Source organism: Drosophila montana, unplaced genomic scaffold, assembly GCF_035044405.1.
Source record: "Drosophila montana isolate Dmon_TW-CO22-7 unplaced genomic scaffold, ASM3504440v1 contig_3440_1, whole genome shotgun sequence".
Taxonomy (NCBI): domain Eukaryota; kingdom Metazoa; phylum Arthropoda; class Insecta; order Diptera; family Drosophilidae; genus Drosophila; species Drosophila montana.
In genome coordinates, this window is record NW_026998325.1 from 471,837 (window position 1) to 493,782 (window position 21,946).

The following is a 21,946-nucleotide window of genomic DNA, read 5'->3' on the forward strand; positions in this document are numbered from 1 at the left end:
TAGACAAAAGTCGTGAAGTCGAATCATTCCCCAACTGGTCGTGCTCAGCCAGAGCTCACTCAACTACCGGCAGCTGTCCGATTTCGATGCGCTCCAAGCCGTTTGATGCTTCCTCGTAGCGCCGATTATTGGCTGTGCTGCTCGTGAATCTGCTGGCCAGGTTGACTTTTAACAGCTACCCAGGAGTAAAGTAGCCCGTTGCCTGCGTCATCCCGAAGCATACCTCACACGGATATGTATTAGTAAGTAGGTATTGTAAGATTCAACTTTGACGCTCACCTTTTTTATTCAATCCAACGGTCTTGTACATGTTTAAGCCCCTTTGCATATATGTATGTTAACCGACATGTTCTCAATCCCTGTGAAAAATCTGTGAAAAATGAAGCTCATGTAGAAATTACACCAGTCACTCACTGAACAAATAAAATAATTGCAGTTTACACTATAAAACATGACATATGCTTCCATTACTGTCAGCATTTAGCTTATTCAGATTAAAAAAAAAACTGTACGTGGTTAATGGGCATATCGATTGAGTTTTTATTTAAAGCAAGCACCTGGGAAAACTAACGTTACAGGACAGTTCCAATCAGAGATCGTAATTGATTAAAAGTTAAAATAAAAGTTTAACTTTAGTAATAATTCTTCAAAAAAATACAAATTGAACTGCAAAAACCATTTCTTATTTTATTGTACTTTTGCTCGTAGTTTTATAATTTTATTTAATTGTTTTAGAACTTTCACTGAATCAGGGATTTTGTATAATCTGTACCTATGTCTGAAAGCAATGTGAGAGTATAATGAAGTTGTGCAAGTATATTCAAGTCGCACTCCGGCCCCATTGATTGTACAGGTTCTTAATCAGAATCAAAAGCTGTGCTAATCCAGCCATTTTCAGTTGAATACCATACTCAAATTAAAGGCAATTAATTTTTTGTTGACTCCAACCGCTTCTGCTTACTAAATACAAATCGTATACCATTGTTTTAGCATATATCGCTAAACTTAGTTGGCTTAAGTTTAACTCTCATGCAATAATAGATTATATTGTTGTGCTCAGAACATCTTCGAGCTTATACATTGTTACCGAAAGATAGAACGATAGACCGTCCGTTGGAGCTATACAAATAAAACACTTATGTAATATACACGGGTATAACTATGTCAACGTAATTGAAATTTATTATTTACACCAATTTTATTTAGGTTAACTTATTCATTGAGGAGAAATAATGGTTTTTGTAAACATTTACTTACCCAAATATTCATTTATACACGTATGATTATCTAAGCGTTTGAGGGAGACTGACTTTTCTTTATACAGAATCCTCAACGAACAATTTGCAGTAATAAGCGGATTGAAAGTTATTTAGTTATTTCATGAATTATTGATATAGCATAATAGAAAAAGGGTTTCAAAGAGGCAAGCATACATTCAAAAAAGGGAATAAACTTTGTCTGCGCTTGGCACAAGATATATGACGGTTATGCCCGGCCAAGTTTTCATTATTACCAGCTACAGGGTATCTACATGTCGCTCACCAGATAGCTTTGGTTATTTTAACACAATATATAGCATATTTAATTATTTTAAAAGTCCACAAATCTTTTGTATGTGCGGACAAGTGGACAAACTAATGCAAATAATTTGCCTCAAATCTTATTGAATGACTCTGCAGATTATCAGCTATAAATAAGTGTATTTAAATAAACAACAACAAAAACTAACTAGTCAAGTTTAAGATTATGTATATTCTTCATAACTCTTTCGTAAGTACTTAAGTACTGATCTAAGATAAATTCCATTAGCTAAATTTAGAGCCAAGTGGCAGGAATATTCCCAGAAATGCACTCAATTCAAATACATTCTGGTACTTCCCATGCTTAGCTTGCGGTCTCTGAAAATGTATTATTCAACAAGTGTAAATATTATATTTAATCCTCTTAGTTGTTTTATTCTAATGTAAACTTATATAAACACTCCTATGAGCAGAATGTGTGATTCGGAATTTTTAAAAACTTTAAGTAATTAAATACTAGCCGTTTTTCACACTTCAGAGTTTTTATTTTCGTGGCAGTCTTCTGAATAATAAATAGGTCCGTTTTTTCCTAATATCATTCTTCGCCTATCGTATCTTATCTTGGTCCCAAGACAGAATCTAGTTTTTTACCCCAACGAACCGGTCTCTGCACCATTCACTTATCTACAGCTTAGTTCTAATAATCTAGGTGCATAAGGTCTTAAGCAAAACTCAGCCCAACTTATCAGCTGGCGTAATGAATGCCAGTGCCAGTTTGTGCCTTTTGCAATCCGATCAAAAGTCAGTGAAAGACAAGAGCACAGCTCACTGCACTCTGCATCTTATCACAGTCAACAGCATGATGCACCAGGAATGCCAATTCCAAGAAGCAATACCCAAAAAAAAAAACAAGAAGAAAGAAGCGAAAGACAAGTAGGAGGAAAATCAAACCAGCACGACAATAACTTATCAATAGTTCGGCACACAAACCGAATTTACCCAGACAAATGAGCCGCAAATGCTGTGGGTAAAACCAAAAATTGAACAATTCGAATGGAGTTTAAAAGAAAACACATGGCACAGCCCGACTATTGACAAAAACTGCGACAATGGCAAAGACAATGGCAAACAGAATAGGAAAATAGAAAAAATAGAAAAATTATCTGGCTGCGGAACAAACGCAAATTGAATGAAAGCCAAACAAAGGCGCGCATTTTGCCACCTAGGGAGCTGGGCAAATACTTAAATCTCTGAGGAATTCTATGCCCAAAGCCAGCTCATTAACTGGGCCTGGTCACACTCAAGCACGCAAGCACAAGCATGCATGCACAAAAGGCTTATCAGCGGGCGGCGCTCGGCTCGACTTAGGTAAGCGGCGCATGCGCGAAGCGGTGCCAGGACGGGTCGGACGTGCGCAGGCCGTCAGCTGATTTTATGGTTTTGTTTTCGTTTTGCAAAAATAAATTTCCTTTTCGATTTGTGTAAACAACATCATAAACGACTGCGGATTACGGCAGTCGGTTGATAAGACACGCGAATGCAGCAATCTCTCTCTATGTACTATATAAGCTCGGCCCGCCTCGGTGCAGGACAACAGTCAGTCAAACGAAGACAACCGAAGCGCATCACTTAACAGCTAGAGAATGGCTCTGATAATACAAGGCAACAGTCCGCAAAGCTATCGTCACAAGAAGTTCGACCTGAGGCGTCCGCGCTGTGACGAGCTGGAGCTGCAGATCAAGGAGGAGCTGCTCGCACGCATTGCCACACCTGGCAGCAGCATTGGCCATGGCTACAACAGCGGGCTGGATTGTGAAGAGAGCAGGAGCAGTCACTGCTCCAGCGAGTACAGCGATGTGCTTCTGTCGCTGCCCAAGCGGCGACGTCTCAATAGCACCATATGCGATGGCTCCAATGGCTCGGAGTCTGCCTCGTCCTCGCAATCCCTGCCGCCCGCCATCAGTCCGGAAGCGCTAAGAGACATTTGTAAATATCATGGCAATATGGTGCGAAAATTTCCCAAGAAACAACGTACGCCCAAGGATCAGGATAGACGCAATAAGAACACAATCGCTTGTCGCATGAGCCGACGTGTTAAGAAACTCGAACACCTGGCCATCGAGGAGCAGTACAAGGAGTTCACCGCGCAGCATCTCAAGATTGTGGAGCAGAGCATGCGGGCCACAGCCTACTTCAATCATCTCAATCAACTCGTCAAGCACGATCATCCCAAGAGTGCACCCCTGGCACCTGCTCCCGTGCCGGTCAAGAACTTCAGTATTGACTATTTGATCAACGGCATTAAGAGCGAACAGTGTTAGTAAATGCTCGTTTAATCACCGTGTGGTTAAAAATTCGATTAGCATTAAGGCCTAAACTTTAGCTTTATTAATTATTAATTTACTGGTAAGCCTTATGTTATATTTGATATATATATATTATTAGTTATATTCTTTAAGAACTGAACAGCAAATATTTTAAATTATGCTCGAAGTAATAAACCTGATATTATAAGTATCTCTATATATAAAACTGTTTGTCCTGACTGACTGAATTTTCACTGTAGTTAACTTGGGTCTTAGGAACTTCCAATCGTAAATAACATTTGTATGAAACTTTTTGCTTACCATCAGATCGGCTTCAAACTCATTTTCCGAGAACTATGTCAAAAATTTTTTGATACGCTTTTCGCGATTTCATTAGCTCTTGGGTGAAAAATGCAAGCCAAAGCTATAATGAACTACATCTTATTTTTCAGCCTGAAGATTCTCACCCCAATGTTTATTCGATGGAGTTAAATATATTTTTAAAGAGAAGTGGAGTCCAAGATAGCACGGGCAGAATTAAATTTTCCTCGGGCAAATTGGGTGATTTAATTAATATCTAAAATTGTCAGCCGAAAACTTGCCACACGCAAGGCCTGGTTACAGCCGTTAATATTAAAATATAAATATACTCAAATATAAAATATTTGAATAGATTTGAATATTTTTACAGACTGTTGGACTTGGCAAACGGTTCACTCCAAAATAATATTAAGAACGACTTTATTTCTTGTGCAGTATGTCTCTCCAATTCCATAATATGGACAAATATTTTTCTGATCTCAAGTTTTTTATGCATGTTACGAAGAATTCTCGCTTAGCTTATATTCAAATTTAAGATTTAATGAAACGCCGAGTTTTCATTAGTGAAATATATTATTATTATTATTATTATAAATTTGTTATGTAACTGATTAATAAAACTGTTGAGCCCGTAAGGCCAGCCCTTACTGTGTTCGATGTAGTATGTGATAACTCATTCCTTTCACAATATCAAGCCAAGCAGAAAATCAATGGTCCGCAGATGCGCACTTTAAATAAGCACGTAGTCAAACTAATATATGTTTATAAGGAAGTTCCTATGATAAAAGCTCAACATCGAGCTAAACTGGCTCAAAATGCAGTCAACTGTGCCGCGTATAACAGCAGGAAAACCAACAACAAAAACAACGGCAAATAAGTTGGTTAATTAAACTTGAGTATTCATGTTGAGTAGTTGGACCGTCTCCTCCCCAGCTGGTAATTAACTCTTTGGCTTTTATATATATTTTTGTATTTTTTTTTTCATTGCGCAATGCTTGAGCAGCTAATTACTTTTAATTTTCATTGTAGGCCATTTGATAACGCTGCGAAGCGACTTCCTATGCAGCTGGAAAATCCAATAGACAAATTTCCGTCGACAAAGGCAGCGGCAACCCACTTTACTACCACTTGGCACCTGTGGGGTATATTTATTTATATACACAAACACTTGTGCGTCTATATGAATATGAGTTAAATGCAAACTATTTTCTTTGTCGATGTCGATGTTGTTGTTGTTGTGGCTCTCTCGTTGCTTGCTTAACATTGAAAACTGCATTCGATTTTCACACCAGCTACAGAGACTTCGACGTGCACCAAAGTTTCGTGGTTGCAACACTTTGGCGCACGAGCTGCTGAACTTGAGCTTTTCGCACTTTGAGCCAATTGCAGTCGCTGCCCCCCATCCTCCTCCTCCTCCCCTCTCTTGCCTTCTTAGCCAATAATAATATTTGACGGTGTTTCGCAAGCTCGTTCTTCGTGCGATGTAGTCTTTGCTGCTTGGCTCAACCTTGAGTAATGAGAACACATAGTGAATGAGTCAGTCCAGACCGTACCCGATCACAGAAAAACTCTATTTAAAGCATATTTCGAAAAATTAAACAGTTGGAATAGTCAAGAAAATTGACCGTCAAGTACTTGAATATTATATTGCATTTGCATACATACTATTCGCTTGGCTTTTTGTACATTATCTTCCCTTTAGATTAATCTGGCATTCAAATCTGAATACATCATTTTCATACGAAATTAATATCAAAATCTCACTCCTATATAGTATATAGACATAGGTCGAAATTTCCCACCCCCATAACTCGGTCAAAACTCATCAGATTTTCATAGGGTTTGTCTTTTTATGAATAGTTTTCCCTCTAGATTAATCTGGCATTAAAATCTGAACACATAATTTTTAGTCGAAATTCATGTCAAAATCTTACTCTAAGACTCGTACATAGACATAGGTAAGAATTTCCCACCCCCATTACTAGGCCAAAACTCATCAGATTTTCATTTTTAAACGAAATTCATGTCAAAATCTTACCCTAAGACTCGTATATAGACATAGGTCAGAATTTCCCACCCCCATTACTCGGTCAAAACTCATCAGATTTTCATAGGGTTTGTCTTTTTATGCATAGTTTTCCCTCTAGATTAATCTGGCATTCAAATCTGAATACATCATTTTAAGTCAATTCGTGTCAAAATCTTACCCATAAGTTTCGTGTATAGACATAGGTCAGAACTTCCCACCCCCATTACTCGCTCAAAACTCATCAGATTTTCATAGGGTTTGTCTTTATATGAATATTTTTCCCTCTAGATTAATCTGGCTTTAAAATCTGAATACATAACTTTTAGTCGAAATTCATGTCAAAATCTTACCCATAAGATTCGTGTATAGACATAGGTCAGAATTTCCCACCCGCATTACTCGGTCAAAACTCATCAGATTTTCATAGGGTTTGTCTTTTTATGCATAGTTTTCCCTCTAGATTAATCTGGCATTCAAATCTGAATACATCATTTTAAGTCGAAATTCGTGTCAAAATCTTACCCATAAGATTCGTGTATAGACATAGGTCAGTATTTCCCACCCCCATAACTCGGTCAAAACTCTATCAGATCTTCATAAGGTTTGGCTTTTTGAACTATAGTTTTCCCTCTATAGATTAATCTGGCATGAAAAATCTGAACACATAATTTTTAGTCGAAATTCATGTCAAAATCTTACCCATAAGATTCGTATATAGACATAGGTCAGAATTTCCCACCCCCATTACTCGGTCAAAACTCATCAGATTTTCATAGGGTTTGTCTTTTTATGAATAGTTTTCCCTCTAGATTAATCTGGCATTAAAATCTGAACACATAATTTTTAGTCGAAATTCATGTCAAAATCTTACCCATAAGATTCGTATATAGACATAGGTCAGAATTTCCCACCCCCATTACTCGGTCAAAACTCATCAGATTTTCATAGAGGTTTGTCTTTTTATGCATAGTTTTCCCTCTATATTAATCTGGCATTAAAATCTGAATACATCATTTTTAGTCGAATTTCATGTCAAAATCTTACCCATAAGATTCGTATATAGACATAGGTCAGAACTTCCCACCCCCATTACTCGGTCAAAACTCATCAGATTTTCATAGGTTTGTCTTTTTATGAATAGTTTTCCCTCTATATTAATCTGGCATTAAAATCTGAACACATAATTTTTAGTCGAAATTCATGTCAAAATCTTACCCATAAGATTCGTATATAGACATAGGTCAGAATTTCCCACCCCCATAACTCGGTCTTTTTATGCATAGTTTTCCCTCTAGATTAATCTGGCATTCAAATCTGAATACATAATTTTTAGTCGAAATTCATGTCAAAATCTTACCCTAAGATTCGTATATAGACATAGGTCAGAATTTCCCACCCCCATTACTCGGTCAAAACTCATCAGATTTTCATGGGTTTGGCTTTTTATGCATAGTTTTCCCTCTATATTAATCTGGCATTAAAATCTGAATACATAATTTTTAGTCGAAATTCATGTCAAAATCTTACCCTAAGACTCGTATATAGACATAGGTCAGAATTTCCCACCCCCATAACTCGGTCAAAACTCATCAGATTTTCATAGGGTTTGTCTTTTTATGCATAGTTTTCCCTCTAGATTAATCTGGCATTCAAATATGAATACATAATTTTTAGTCGAATTTCATGTCAAAATCTTACCCATAAGATTCGTATATAGACATAGGTCAGAATTTCCCACCCCCATTACTCGGTCAAAACTCATCAGATCTTCATGAGGTTTGGCTTTTTATGCATAGTTTTCCCTCTATATTAATCTGGCATTAAAATCTGAATACATCATTTTGTCATAGTCGAAATTCTGTCAAAATCTTACCCATAAGATTCGTATATAGACATAGGTCAGAATTTCCCACCCCCATAACTCGGTCAAAACTCATCAGATTTTCATAGGGTTTGTCTTTTTATGCATAGTTTTCCCTCTATATTAATCTGGCATTAAAATCTGAATACATAATTTTTAGTCGAAATTCATGTCAAAATCTTACCCATAAGATTCGTATATAGACATAGGTCAGAATTTCCCACCCCCATAACTCGGTCAAAACTCATCAGATTTTCATAGGGTTTGTCTTTTTATGCATAGTTTTCCCTCTAGATTAATCTGGCATTCAAATCTGAATACATAATTTTTAGTCGAAATTCATGTCAAAATCTTACCCATAAGATTCGTATATAGACATAGGTCAGAATTTCCCACCCCCATTACTCGGTCAAAACTCATCAGATTTTCATAGGGTTTGTCTTTTTATGCATAGTTTTCCCTCTATATTAATCTGGCATTAAAATCTGAACACATAATTTTTAGTCGAAATTCATGTCAAAATCTTACCCTAAGACTCGTATATAGACATAGGTCAGAATTTCCCACCCCCATAACTCGGTCAAAACTCATCAGATTTTCATAGGGTTTGCCTTTTTATGAATAGTTTTCCCTCTAGATTAATCTGGCATTAAAATCTGAACACATAATTTTTAGTCGAAATTCATATTAATATCTTACCCTAAGACTCGTATATAGACATAGGTCAGAATTTCCCACCCCCATAACTCGGTCAAAACTCATCAGATCTTCATGAGGTTTGGCTTTTTATGCATAGTTTTCCCTCTATATCAATCTGGCATTCAAACCTGAATACATCGTTTTAAGTCGAAATTCGTGTCAAAATCTTACCCATAAGATTCGTGTATAGACATAGGTCAGAACTTCCCACCCCCATTACTCGGTGAAAACTCATCAGATCTTCATAGGGTTTGGCTTTTTATGCATAGTTTTCCCTCTATATCAATCTGGCATTCAAATCTGAATACATAATTTTTAGTCGAAATTCATGTCAAAATCTTACCTATAAGATTCGTATATAGACATAGGTCAGAATTTCCCTCCCCCATTACTCGGTGAAAACTCATCAGATCTTCATGAGGTTTGGCTTTTTATGCACAGTTTTCCCTCTATATTAATCTGGCATTAAAATCTGAATACATCATTTTAAGTCGAAATTCATGGCAAAATCTTACCTATAAGATTCGTATATAGACATAGGTCAGAATTTCCCTCCCCCATTACTCGGTGAAAACTCATCAGATCTTCATGAGGTTTGGCTTTTTATGCATAGTTTTCCCTCTTTATTAATCTGGCATTTAAAACTCATTTTTAGTCGAATTTCTTGTCAACATCTTACCCATAAGATTCGTATATAGACATAGGTCAGAACTTCCCACCCCCATTACTCGGTCAAAACTCAACAGATTTTCATAGGGTTTGCCTTTTTATGAATAGTTTTCCCTCTAGATTAATCTGGCATTAAAATCTGAACACATAATTTTTAGTCGAAATTCATGTCAAAATCTTACCCTAAGACTCGTATATAGACAAATGTAGGTCTGAATTTACCACCCCCATTACTAGGCCAAAACTCATCATATTTTCATGGGGCTTGGCTTTTTGAACATAGTTTTCCCTCTATATTTATCTGGTATTCAAATCTGAATACATAATTTTTAGTCGAATTCCATGTCAAAATCTTACCCATAAGATTCGTATATAGACATAGGTCAGAATTTCCCACCCCCATTACTCGGTGAAAACTCATCAGATCTTCATGAGGTTTGTCTTTTTATGCATAGTTTTCCCTCTAGATTAATCTGGCATTCAAATATGAATACATCCTTTTTAGTCGGATTTCATGTGAAAATCTTACCCACAAGATTCGTATATAGACATAGGTCAGAACTTCCCACCCCCATTACTCGGTCAAAACTCATCAGATTTTCATAGGGTTTTTTCTTTTTATGAATAGTTTTCCCTCTATATTAATATGGCATTAAAATCTGAACACATAATTTTTAGTCGAAATTCATGTCAAAATCTTACCCTAAGACTCGTATATAGATATAGGTCAGAATATCCCACCCCCATAACTCGGTCAAAACTCATCAGATTTTCATAGGGTTTGTCTTTTTATGAATAGTTTTCCCTCTAGATTAATCTGGCATTAAAATCTGAACACATAATTTTTAGTCGAAATTCATGTCAAAATCTTACTCTAAGACTCGTACATAGACATAGGTCAGAACTTCCCACCCCCATTACCCGGTCAAAACTCATCAGATTTTCATAGAGTTTGTCTTTTTATGAATAGTTTTCCCTCTATATTAATCTGGCATTAAAATCTGAACACATAATTTTTAGTCGAAATTCATGTCAAAATCTTACCCATAAGATTCGTATATAGACATAGGTCAGAACTTCCCACCCCCATTACTCGGTCAAAACTCATCAGATTTTCATAGAGTTTGTCTTTTTATGAATAGTTTTCCCTCTATATTAATCTGGCATTAAAATCTGAACACATAATTTTTAGTCGAAATTCATGTCAAAATCTTACCCATAAGATTCGTATATAGACATAGGTCAGAACTTCCCACCCCCATTACTCGGTCAAAACTCATCAGATTTTCATAGGTTTGTCTTTATGAATAGTTTTCCCTCTATATTAATCTGGCATTCGAACCGTCGAATCAGCACTCCCTCTTCGTTGCAAGCCCCCCCTCGGCACTGAATCTCCAGTCGGTCGGAAAATCTTACCCACAAGATTCGTATATAGACATAGGTCAGAACTTCCCACCCCCATTACTCGGTCAAAACTCATCAGATTTTCATAGGGTTTGTCTTTTTATGAATAGTTTTCCCTCTAGATTAATCTGGCATTAAAATCTGAACACATAATTTTTAGTCGAAATTCATGTCAAAATCTTACTCTAAGACTCGTATATAGACATAGGTCAGAATTTCCCACCCCCATAACTCGGTCAAAACTCATCAGATTTTCATAGAGTTTGTCTTTTTATGAATAGTTTTCCCTCTTTATTAATCTGGCATTAAAATCTGAACACATAATTTTTAGTCGAAATTCATATCAATATCTTACCCTAAGACTCGTATATAGACATAGGTCAGAATTTCCCACCCCCATAACTCGGTCAAAACTCATCAGATTTTCATGAGGTTTGACTTTTTATGCATAGTTTTCCCTCTGGATTAATCTGGCATTAAAATCTGAATACATCATTTTAAGTCGAAATTCATGTCAAAATCTTACCCATAAGATTCGTATATAGACATAGGTCAGAATTTCCCACCCCCATTACTCGGCCAAAACTCATCAGATTTTCATGAGGTTTGGCTTTTTATGCATATTTTTACATTAACAATAAATGTATCTCTTATAACTTATATGTATATGATATATGATCTCTGTATTCTTCACTTACATCACTTATTACTTCTTATAGCATATCGATATTACAATAAGCAATCCATTTTTTATATCCCACTATTTCCCTGTTCGTGTGGAAGTGTTATACCGATTTTCCCTAGAGAACAATTTTATGCCAATATTGTTTGGTCTTGAACAACAAAAGAGTTCTTGATAAAGAACTTAATTTGTCAGCGATCATATCTATGACAGCTACTGGAACTGAGAGAGTTTTCATACTTTTTATACTGATCAGGATAACACAAGTTTTAGTCTCACATTATTTTGGGTTATTCGATAAGAAAAGTATGTTGTTGAATTTGATGATGTCAGATGAGACTATTTTTTATTTGATTGAACTGAGGCAGCATATTGCAGTTCTCAGTATTAGCCCCCGAATTGCTCGTCCGTCTTCTTTGAGACATTGGAATGCTGAAAAATACATATATATAGTATTATACTCAAGGGTAATTCGATGTCTCACTTTTGACCACTGGACTAAAATATTTTAAATAGTCAGAAACTTGCTCGTTGAGCTTTGTAAAAATAATGTTAATTTTCTGTTGCAGTGTGAACTGAATAATGAAGCATCAGAATTTAAAATATTTGCAATTTCTTATCAAACACATTAGTTGAATTTGAGCTATAATGGGTTTTTAGAATAAGAGATTGCTGATTTTTCTGTTATCAATTTAAAAATTAATTTATTATCTGTACAATATAAGCCACATTACTTTTTTGCAGTACTTCACTTTGTGCAGGATTTGGCTAGATTTGGTGTACATAAGACACTTTTGATACTTTGGACCCATAAAAAATGGATAAAAATACAAAGTTATACAAACATTCTTAATTCGTGGTCTTTGATCCACTCTGATAATTACTAGTTGCTAGAATTGTTTTAAAAAAATCGGATTTACAAAATAGTTTTGTTTTATTTTGAAAGTCAACAAAAAATAAATTAAGGCTTAAGCAACTAAATCACAATCAATGGCTATTATTATTATGTAACATGAATATATGTTACAAGTCGGCCTCACTGGGCTGGCTGGGACCCGAAGATCAGTAGTTGCTGCGAAAGCGCCATTTGCTGTAGGAACTGCTGCTGTTGGTGGGGCAGTTGAAAGCTTGGGGCGGTTACTCCCCGCTGGAATACCGCCTGCTGTAGCAGCTGGCGATAGTAGAGACTGAAGCGGACCTGTTGCTCCATTATGGCTGCTTGTTGGGCCCGATATTGTTCGTATTGCTGTGCCATGCGCGCATCCTGCGCCTGCTTGGCCCTCCGGCTCAGAAGACAGGCCAAGGTGTTGCGATCCCGACGACGCTGCTCCTTGGAGCTGCGATGGTGCGGTGTCTGACAGCGACGCACCATGTTGGCGTGATAGGTACTGGCAGTAGTTGGAGCAGCACCAGACATCTTCTGGTTGGAGGCATCGCATGTTTTATTGACGGTGGCTTCGATGTTCTGTTCATTGTCCAGCCAGGGGCGAAAGAAACCCTTCATCTGGCGACGTTTGCAGGGCGGCGTCAAGTCTAGCGTCATATTCTCCTTGTTCTGATCCAGTATCTGGTCCACATCCCGCTTGCGCTTGTTGGCCGCAAACTTCTTATGCACATAGCTGGACGAATTGATGACTCTTTCCATATTTTGTGTGTGCTGCATGTCTTGAGAGTATGTTGTTTATGCTTTGACGTTTTGTGTCTGAATGCTTCTGTTGTCCGCTTGATATCCTGTTTATATGTCCAGGATGGCAGCGCTAATCCAGGCCTCTCGCCCAGGTAGCGAGCCCTTTTTTTTGGGAAACGCGTCGAACACGTAAACAGACGGATTAACGCATCTTTATTACCTAACTAATCGCTGTTTGGCCGGGCATTTTGAATATTTTATGGCCCACGGCGGCTAATTGCCGAACATATTGTTCTGAATACCTGGCAGTACCTGGCCGCGCGCTCTTCAGAAATCAAATGTTGTCGCGGCTACCGGAACTGGAAAATTCTCGCTCGTATATCAGACACATATTTTGCTTTTTTCTATTTTTATTGCCCTACTTGACGCCATACGTTCCGTGTGGTCCTTCACGATCTTCGAGCCACTTTCCAGTTTTTTTTTTTCGCAATTTCTTGGAAATTCATGCAGGTCTGCAGTTTAGACACTTTTAAGGATGACTCGCCAAACAAAAGGATCTCAAAATGGTTTCAGCTGAAAGGTAACGTAGCACGAATAAAAAACAAACGAATTGTTTGTTTATAAATCAAAAAATTCAAAAATTCTATGTTCGTTTTATACCTATAATATTAGTAGTATATGGAAATAAGGTATATAATAGATTCTAATTAATTGTGTTATATAATGCTTTGCTCTAAACTATATTATGAGTCAGCCAGAGGCACGTGTTGTCACATGTGCTAATTGCCGCCTTCTCAAAGCTTTAGCCGGATCTCTATAGTATATTCCATTGCTCCAGTAATAATCAACACCTTTGCCCATCTAGACAGTTTGAAAATTGCTGCTACTTTACATTAAATCATTATATCGTGTTGATCAATGGACTCCATTAAAACGATTGAGTTAAGTGACATTTGATGTATGTATGTACATTTGCATATATAATTAAACAAGCATTTTATCATTAAAACGTGGCTGTTTAATAGTTATTACTGTTATCAGTTCATGCTAATTTTTATAGTTTGATAAATATATGCCTTGCATAACGTCAGTTAATAATAGCAATATTATCGGCATCAACTATATAATTGTTATCTTATTACTACAGCGTTAAAAGCGCTTCAATAAAACTGAAATCTTACTAATAATTATTTACATATTCATACAAAATCATGATTAAAACTTTTATTTCCAATTGCCGTTAAAATATACTATGCTGCCAAAATATTGGAAGTGGGATCATCATTAATCAATATTTAGTATTACAACTTCTTAAATAAGTCGGAAAATAGTTTATATATTTTCACAGATACATTTAAAGTCTTATGAGTTTGAGCGTATCTCTACCTATTGCCTTCGTATATCAAGTTTGATTGATATAACCGAAACAGCTTGCCATGAAAAATCCATATGGAAATCCACTTTCTGTGCATAGCTCTGAGCTTATTGGAGCTACAGATACTTAATTCTCGTAAGAACATATCCTGAATATTTCACATTTTGGATACGTTAATAAAACGAAATTTCTGCAGCTTTAGATGTACGCTTTCGATTTAAAAAACATTTTATGCCCTGAAAATTTAATAAAGATCGGACAATGAACACCTTAACTAATCGCTAGCACAGATATGTAACTCTGAAATGAATTGTCATGGGGATACTTTGAAATGAATGCAAGCCCCAAGCTTCACCCACCAAATCTTTGAAACCCGGGTCTAGCGAGGAGGATGGGTTTTTTGAAAAGGGTCCTTAAAAAATTAAAATAATTAAAATGATGAAAATGGTTTGCATTTTAGCTGCCCAGCTTTTGCTTTAATCAATAATCGGTTAGTGAACCAATCTAACAGACATCTGGCACGAATACTACTACCTAATATTGGCAGCTTTATTATTTGGACTAAAGTGGACACATTAATGTTATTTATTAAAAATCCTGTAGAAAGCCAGGATCCAGTACCAGATCCAGATCGTTTTTTGCAGCAATGCCGTACATCTGTGTCGCACATGTCCATATAAAAGTTTGAATTGACTCGACTTTTTTGTCAGTTATAGCTTGTTTTTAGCAGAGAACAGTCTTTGTAACTTCATAAAATACTGATCGTTGGACCATTGTGACAAGCCTGCCCAATGTAAGTTTTCTATCCTAAATGAACCCGATTAACGTTACACCTGACTGGGACTTTCCCCTACAAGGAAGAGCAATGGTTGAGAACATAAAAGAGAAAACCAAAAGAGATCGCTAAGGTGTCCCGATAGATTGATAATTACCCTCGTTGGCGAAAGTGTCATTTTACATTGTATATACATTTATTTTAGAACATATTAAGATCTAATTATGTGGTCTGTTCGATAATAAATCTTTAGATTCTACCTAATGAAATCGAAGAGCAAGAGCGAGATGAGATGAATAAATTGTAATAGATATAAATGCTTGCTTTAACAATTTGGTTTATTGATGGTCAACAATAATAAATAAATAAGACTTTAAAAGTCATCACAAGGTCAATAAAAAAGTAATCACAATAAATAAAAACTAAAACCGCTATAAACTAGCTCAGATAAGTCTCGATTGAGGGAAGTCTGTACTATATGCAATCCCTAACGCTTCGTGGCAGTTGCCTGTTGGGGCCAGCACTGCGGAGTCTGCGGCAGCTTCTGATGGGTATCGGTCAGTGGAGCTCGGGTGCTGGCCATGGCGTGCTGCAGGAACCGTACGTAGTAGAGGCTCAGTCGTATTTGCTGCTCCAGGTTGGCCTCGTGCTGCACCCGATAGTGCTCGTACTGTTGCTCCATGGCAGCCTGATTGGCCTGCCGGGCGCGGCGACTCAGGAGACAAGCCAAAGTGTTGCGATCGCGACGCTGTTGCGCCTTGGGGCTGCGCAGACGGGGCGCATGGGAGCGCACCATGTTGGCGTGGTAGGTGGTGGTTACTGTCGTGGGCGTTGGTCTCCGCGGCGGCTGTGTCTTGACTATTTGACTATTTGTATCGCCAGCGATTTTCACTGGAAATACCTGTTGAGTGAGCAGAGCAGACCCAGTGCCATACATTCTAATCCTGGCGCTCATATGGCCACGGTGTCTACGGCCGCATTGTTCGGCTTCCTTTGTGTCGCCTGTAAAGTTTTATTGTTACCGCCGATCCGCAAAGCATTTATGACTTCAGCTTGTGAGATCGCCTGGCCAGCTGAAAATATTATTCTTCCCAAGGTACTGGGCATCATTACTGAATCCCAAAATCCGGCACCTACACATATACACGAGAAGACATCGTCCCTTCGGTCGGAGTGCGTGCGATCATAACCATGTCGGATTTTTCATTCAATGCCTCTTTCTTAAAGTCGTGTCCATTGATTTATGTAGTCACTGCCGTTCGACAGCTAAGCGGATTTATTTCAGGTGGGTTTGAGTCCGGCCCTGAACAAACGCTGAGTCAAGCACCAGGACTACAATTGTTGTTGCTGTCTCTAAGTATTGCACTGAAAGATTGCCATATTGTTTGATTACAATGATCAGATCCCATTTTCCGTTGGCCGGAAAGAATTGATAACGTAAATGTAGCATTTTTACGATTATGCAACTGCTCTACTCCGCATATCATGGGACACACTTGTACAAACCTGCCAGGAAACGCTTTCTTTGCTTGACAATTGGAAGCGTCAACTTCTTAGAAAGGATTTCCAGAAGAAAGCGATAGTGGCTGGGATATGTGAATGAATTGCGTTTAATATAATTGATTTACTTGTGACCTTTCTCACATATTGTCTGGCAAGGTCGCGTTGAGAGTTCTTAGTAATTTCATACATAATAAAAATCCCTAAACCTCACGGCCCATTTGAGGAAACCTGCTTAAACATAATCTAATAACTGGCTCCATTTAAACCATGGGAAAAATGAATAAAAATTGAATTTTTTAGAATTAAAATAGATTAAATTTGTTTATACAAAGTTTTAAAGCTAACTTCCCGTCATTTTTGACTGAATATATTTATATGCATAATTTCCATTATTTGTTAAGTTTTTAAAAGCTGAAAGGCTTATCACAGCATAAAGATTTATAAAAGCATCACCGGAAAGCCATGCCCATTTTCAGAGCTAATTTTGTCAGTGACGTTATTAGAGTCATAAATCTAAGAAGAAAGGTGTAAGTCAAGAATAAGTATTTTTAAGATAAAAATTAAAAATATAATATATTAGAAAGAGTGGGAGAATATTAAGTAAATAGGGAAAAAAAATATTGAAGGGTAAATTTTTAACCTGCCCGAAAAGCTTTTCCCATACCCAATGCTGGGCGTGGACATCGTAAAAGCAAAGATTTTATTAGGGTAAAAAAAGTTCAGGGGAGAAATCGTGTTGCGAGCTATTGTAATCTATTTAGATACCGTAAGCTGTCTTACACGTAGGTAGGGATAGTTCCTGATGGGTCTGGAAGGAGCAGAAAATTGAAGATGAGAAAAAAATAATCTATGTCCCTTGTAGGAAGACAACACCGAGGGTTGCTTGTTTATGAACAAAATTATCGTACTTATTTAATTTAATTTACTTGCCTTACTTGATAATGGTCCAGCAATGAGAATACTATACAATATTCTGCTAAAAAAAAAACACCTATCAATCACCATATCAACAAGCCAGGAATCGTCATCAATAAAATGTAATATCTTCGAAATCTAAACATATGTATAATATGCCTGCATAGATAAATAACTAAATATAAACACATGTAGATAATTTTATTGACGTCCTCCACACTTCAAGTTTTGGATGCAATATTTCGGGAAAATCCCAATAAATTTCCATTCAATTGCCCATTGTTAGTAAGCCGTCGAGCTGCTGCACCATGGAATGATGTGCAACATAATGAGCAGATTAGCGGTAAGCGAGATAGGAATCTAAAAGCGCTGAACCGATATTGCCGAAGGCATAGGGATCGGCATAGGCTACCGCATCAAAGAACATTCTGGGACAGGGCGCAGGCGCTGGCTGAATGCTCGCGTTCTGGTGAAATCTTCTCGAGAAATACCGAGAAAATTGAAATGAGCACAGGCAGACAGCAGCAGGAGAATGCACTCGTGTATGTAGGTGCGAGCCGAGCACCGCTGGGCAAATGAAAAATTAATTACAAAAAGGACTTGTCCGAGCAGGTAACAACATACCATACATACATATTGTGGAACAAATCCTTTTCTTTTTATGACAATGCAGACCTTTGTCAACGAAGTTTTCCCATAAACAAGACGCTGCTCACCTTAATGATAATTTCCCGAGCAGGTAGCTAGCGCCTTCTCCTATAAAAGCCACCGTTGCGCAGCAGAAGGAGCACAGTCGTTCGACAAACATCAACATAACAACATCTCAGTATTTTAACACAATCCTCACCTACACGATGGCACCCTCACAAATGGATTATCCGCACCAAGAAAATGAAACGAACGTCGATTATACTCATAAGAAATTCAACACCGGCTGCTACAAGCACAAAAAATTTGGCAAGCGCAACAGCAAAGAAGACACGGTCACGACCACGCCCTTATTTCGTCCATATGCACTGAGCGATAACACGCCACGCAAGCGTCGTCAGGAGTCTGAGCAGCGCCAATATCAACACCAACTACCGCCTACGCCGCCAACAACACCTCCACAGCAGCAGCAGCAACAATATCAACCACAGCAGCGGTGGCAGCCACAAACGCATGCGTTACACACGCCCACAGCCACGCCCACGCCGATCATGAATCATCAGGCGTTCGCCTATGTGCTGCAAAAGCAACGCGCGGTACTCCAAATGCGCCACATGCTCAGCATCAATCCGGATGCCAATACCTGGCCAGCGGAGTTGCGCAATGCGCTCTACTCCATGCTACAGACATGAGTGGATAGATACTTCCTATTAATAGGTGGCATCGGTAGATGCTACCGAGTTGGTGATTTGCCTAGCAACCAGTGATATAGAATTTTAAGTGCCTCAGAAATTGTATAGCGTATGCAAATGTGAATGAATGACATTAATCTAGACTTAAAAATTGTACATAAAAAATATTGAATCAAATATAATATTAAGCGAACTAAATAAAACAATTGGATATACTATATAAAAGTCTTTCTATCAACGCTCTGTATGCAAAAACAAATTTTTAATTTGTATATTATAGAGAATGTAATGCACCGAAGAGGGCATTTCTCGACAATATAAATTACGTATATTTTCGAAAAGAGCTTCCAGCTAAAAAGCTTACAGGATTTTACGCCGCTCAGTAATCTTTGCTTTTAGTTAGAACTTACAGAAGGCAAGAAATAAATTCGTGCTCAATACATCTTTAAACAAAAATTTATATATAAATAAGGATAATAAGATGATGAATTATAGTGTAAGTAAAATAAAAGCTATAACTCCGTTAAAAAAATAGGCTGTTTCTTTTTTAAAAACTCAAAGACTGATGGACAAATTGGCAAGAAAAGGGACAAAGGGACTTCTGTATAGTATAGTTAAGCATTTCATATAGTTGGAGGCGACCAATGAAGTATTTAAGTAACTATCATATTGTTGATTATCATTTTAAGATGACTACGTTTTTACTTGGTGCTGAGTAGAGACCTTCACAGATCATAATTGACCTATCAGTCCATAGACTTGTTAGTACGGGTGATTGCAAACATTTACTTTTAAACTGAATTAAATAGAACTCTTAAACAAATACTATGGTTGTCTTAAAATCTACAGAGAATTGTTAAATCCCAGGCGATCGAAAACGGAGTTCGGTTGAACCCTTGGCCGGTGCCCAGCATTAACGCTAGAGTTTCGACGCGGAGCAAACGAATTCAGCTTATGATCGCGCTGCTGGGTGCGTGGAGGTGGCGGCTGTGCTGGCGCAGTTGTGCCCAGACGCTTGTGCACAGGTAGCGTATCCTGTCGTGTAAGCAGCTCATCGCTGCGCATACGTATTGCTTTTCCCTTGACGGGGCTGAGGCGGGCTCCGGGTTTCTGTGGCGGAGACGCTTTGAGATTATACGTTTTACGCGTGGCGTGTAATTTGGAAACTGTTGATTGAAATTGTTAATTTTGTAAGCTTTGACGTGCTAATAGAAGTCAAACTTACCCAGGCCCAAACGAGACTTTATGTTACGTGCAAAGTTGCTATTTCCACGCGCTTTGTAGGGCGTGTGTGGAGCGATTTCTCGCACCTCAGCAGTAGAGGCGAACTTAACAATTTTCTCAGCGGGTGCTGCCATATCCACATCCTGTTGTTCACAATATTCAGCTTCGCTGTCAAAATCACTGTCAGCCTCTATTAAGTCTTCGTCATCCATGCTTTCATCTTCGCTATCATCGCCACGTTTTAATGGCACCTTATGGACAAGCATTACCTTCTGCTGCGAACGCACCACGGAAGTTGCTGTGTTTTTAGCCTTGACTATGGGCGTGTTACGTCTGGCGCCGCTGCCGCTGTTGGTGCTTTGAGTGTTCTTTAAAATTGATTTTATTTCCTTAGCAAGACCCGTATTGTGCTGCACTGAATCCAAGGATTGCTTGCCGCCAAGGCGTGCAAAAACCGAGTTATTACTAGAGGTGGCCGCCACTTGTACGCTGGATCCCTTATGAACGCCAGTAATGTGCACACGCACGTTGCTCTCCCCGCTGCTAGAGACAATGCCCTCCTGGGCATCGTCGTCGCACTTGCTATTGTGCAAACGTGCAAAGACGTCCGTTTTCTTAGTGCTGCTTACACGATCCGAGTATACTGCAAAAGAGGCAACCAAATTACTATAGTGATTGATTACAATAAGATGCATATAAAGTTGTGAAAATTAAGATTTTGGCTATTAGCTCTACCAGTTAAAATTAAATTTGGATAGATATTAATGGTAAAATGTTATCATACACTGCTCCCGCTTTGCTAGGATTTGCTTGCTTCTTTCTGTCGTGCCTGACGGCAAAGTAACTTTATATTTTCCTTCATGTTCAGGCAGCACACGACGCGCTGGTTTTGTGGGTGGCGATGCTTTGTTGGTGCTGCCGGCTGCAACTGGAGATGATGACACATGCTTGCTGCTGGGCGGCACATGCTTGTTGCTGGGCGGCACAGGAGCTGTTCCAACGACGATCTTTGACATGGTTTTGGGCAAGGGCGCCTCCGATATTAGTACCTTGTCGAGCACATTTTGGTCGCTCACTTGTTTCGCATGGCGCAGTATGGCTATAATATCACCCATGGGTGTGATGCCCATCTCACGTAGATACTCCTTATTCAGATCGAGTAGCATGTCCTCCTGTATACGATTCTCCACAAATATATGAGCATAGCTGGCCGCAGCTGGGGATGGAATTCCCCCGGCGTTGAAAAACTTCACCCATCGTGCTGTAATATTTGTACATCAGTTATTCATATACATGTGATAGTGTTATACACACCTGCACTTGACTTTGACATGGCTTTTGAAGAATAACGCACTTTTTAACTATATTTTTAATTTTCACATTTATACAGTGCGATAGAGTTGTACAGAATCGTTTGGAATCAGTTCAATCGAACAACTCTGTAAGCTAAACGAATGAACTAAGTTCCTCAATGTTGTTTATTGTGTTCATCTCGGAATAGCCATATATTTGGTGTTAAACTGTATTTCGTTGATGCAGTTTATGTTTTTAATAGCGTTAATAATATTTAATACCAAACGGTTCTTAGCTTCTATAGAACCTAGTTTAGAAGTGAATTTCGCTCAAATGTGAGTATAACATCGCTAATAACAGAGTGAAAGCAGAACACAGAAAACATCGTAGTGGCCTATCGATA

The 21,946-nt window shown here is 38.1% G+C and overlaps 5 protein-coding genes across 5 annotated transcripts; 2 read left to right on the plus strand and 3 right to left on the minus strand.

Moving 5' to 3' along the window:
* Positions 1–2,979: 2,979 nt before the first annotated feature.
* Positions 2,980–3,841, plus strand: Mabi (Mabiki). Its single transcript, XM_064691580.1, has one exon. It carries the CDS (start codon positions 3,164–3,166, stop codon positions 3,839–3,841), a length of 678 nt encoding a protein of 225 aa, XP_064547650.1. The 5' UTR covers positions 2,980–3,163.
* Positions 3,842–12,527: 8,686 nt separating this feature from the next.
* On the minus strand, positions 12,528–13,408 carry LOC135434858 (protein Mabiki). The gene has a single exon (XM_064691581.1). It carries the CDS (start codon positions 13,152–13,154, stop codon positions 12,528–12,530), a length of 627 nt encoding a protein of 208 aa, XP_064547651.1. The 5' UTR covers positions 13,155–13,408.
* A 2,347-nt stretch (positions 13,409–15,755) lies between these two features.
* LOC135434860 (protein Mabiki) lies at positions 15,756–16,205 on the minus strand. The gene has a single exon (XM_064691582.1). It carries the CDS (start codon positions 16,203–16,205, stop codon positions 15,756–15,758), a length of 450 nt encoding a protein of 149 aa, XP_064547652.1.
* Positions 16,206–18,540: 2,335 nt separating this feature from the next.
* On the plus strand, positions 18,541–19,026 carry LOC135434880 (basic-leucine zipper transcription factor A). Its single transcript, XM_064691622.1, has one exon. The coding sequence runs from the start codon at positions 18,541–18,543 to the stop codon at positions 19,024–19,026; it is 486 nt and encodes a 161-aa protein (XP_064547692.1).
* A 241-nt stretch (positions 19,027–19,267) lies between these two features.
* On the minus strand, positions 19,268–21,864 carry LOC135434819 (uncharacterized protein C19orf47 homolog). The gene is made up of 4 exons (XM_064691539.1): positions 21,565–21,864; positions 21,035–21,511; positions 20,252–20,893; positions 19,268–20,192 (listed from the first exon to the last, which is right to left on the minus strand). Exons 1-4 carry the CDS (start codon positions 21,581–21,583, stop codon positions 19,870–19,872), a joined length of 1,461 nt encoding a protein of 486 aa, XP_064547609.1. The 5' UTR covers positions 21,584–21,864; the 3' UTR covers positions 19,268–19,869.
* Between the last annotated feature and the right edge of the window lie 82 nt (positions 21,865–21,946).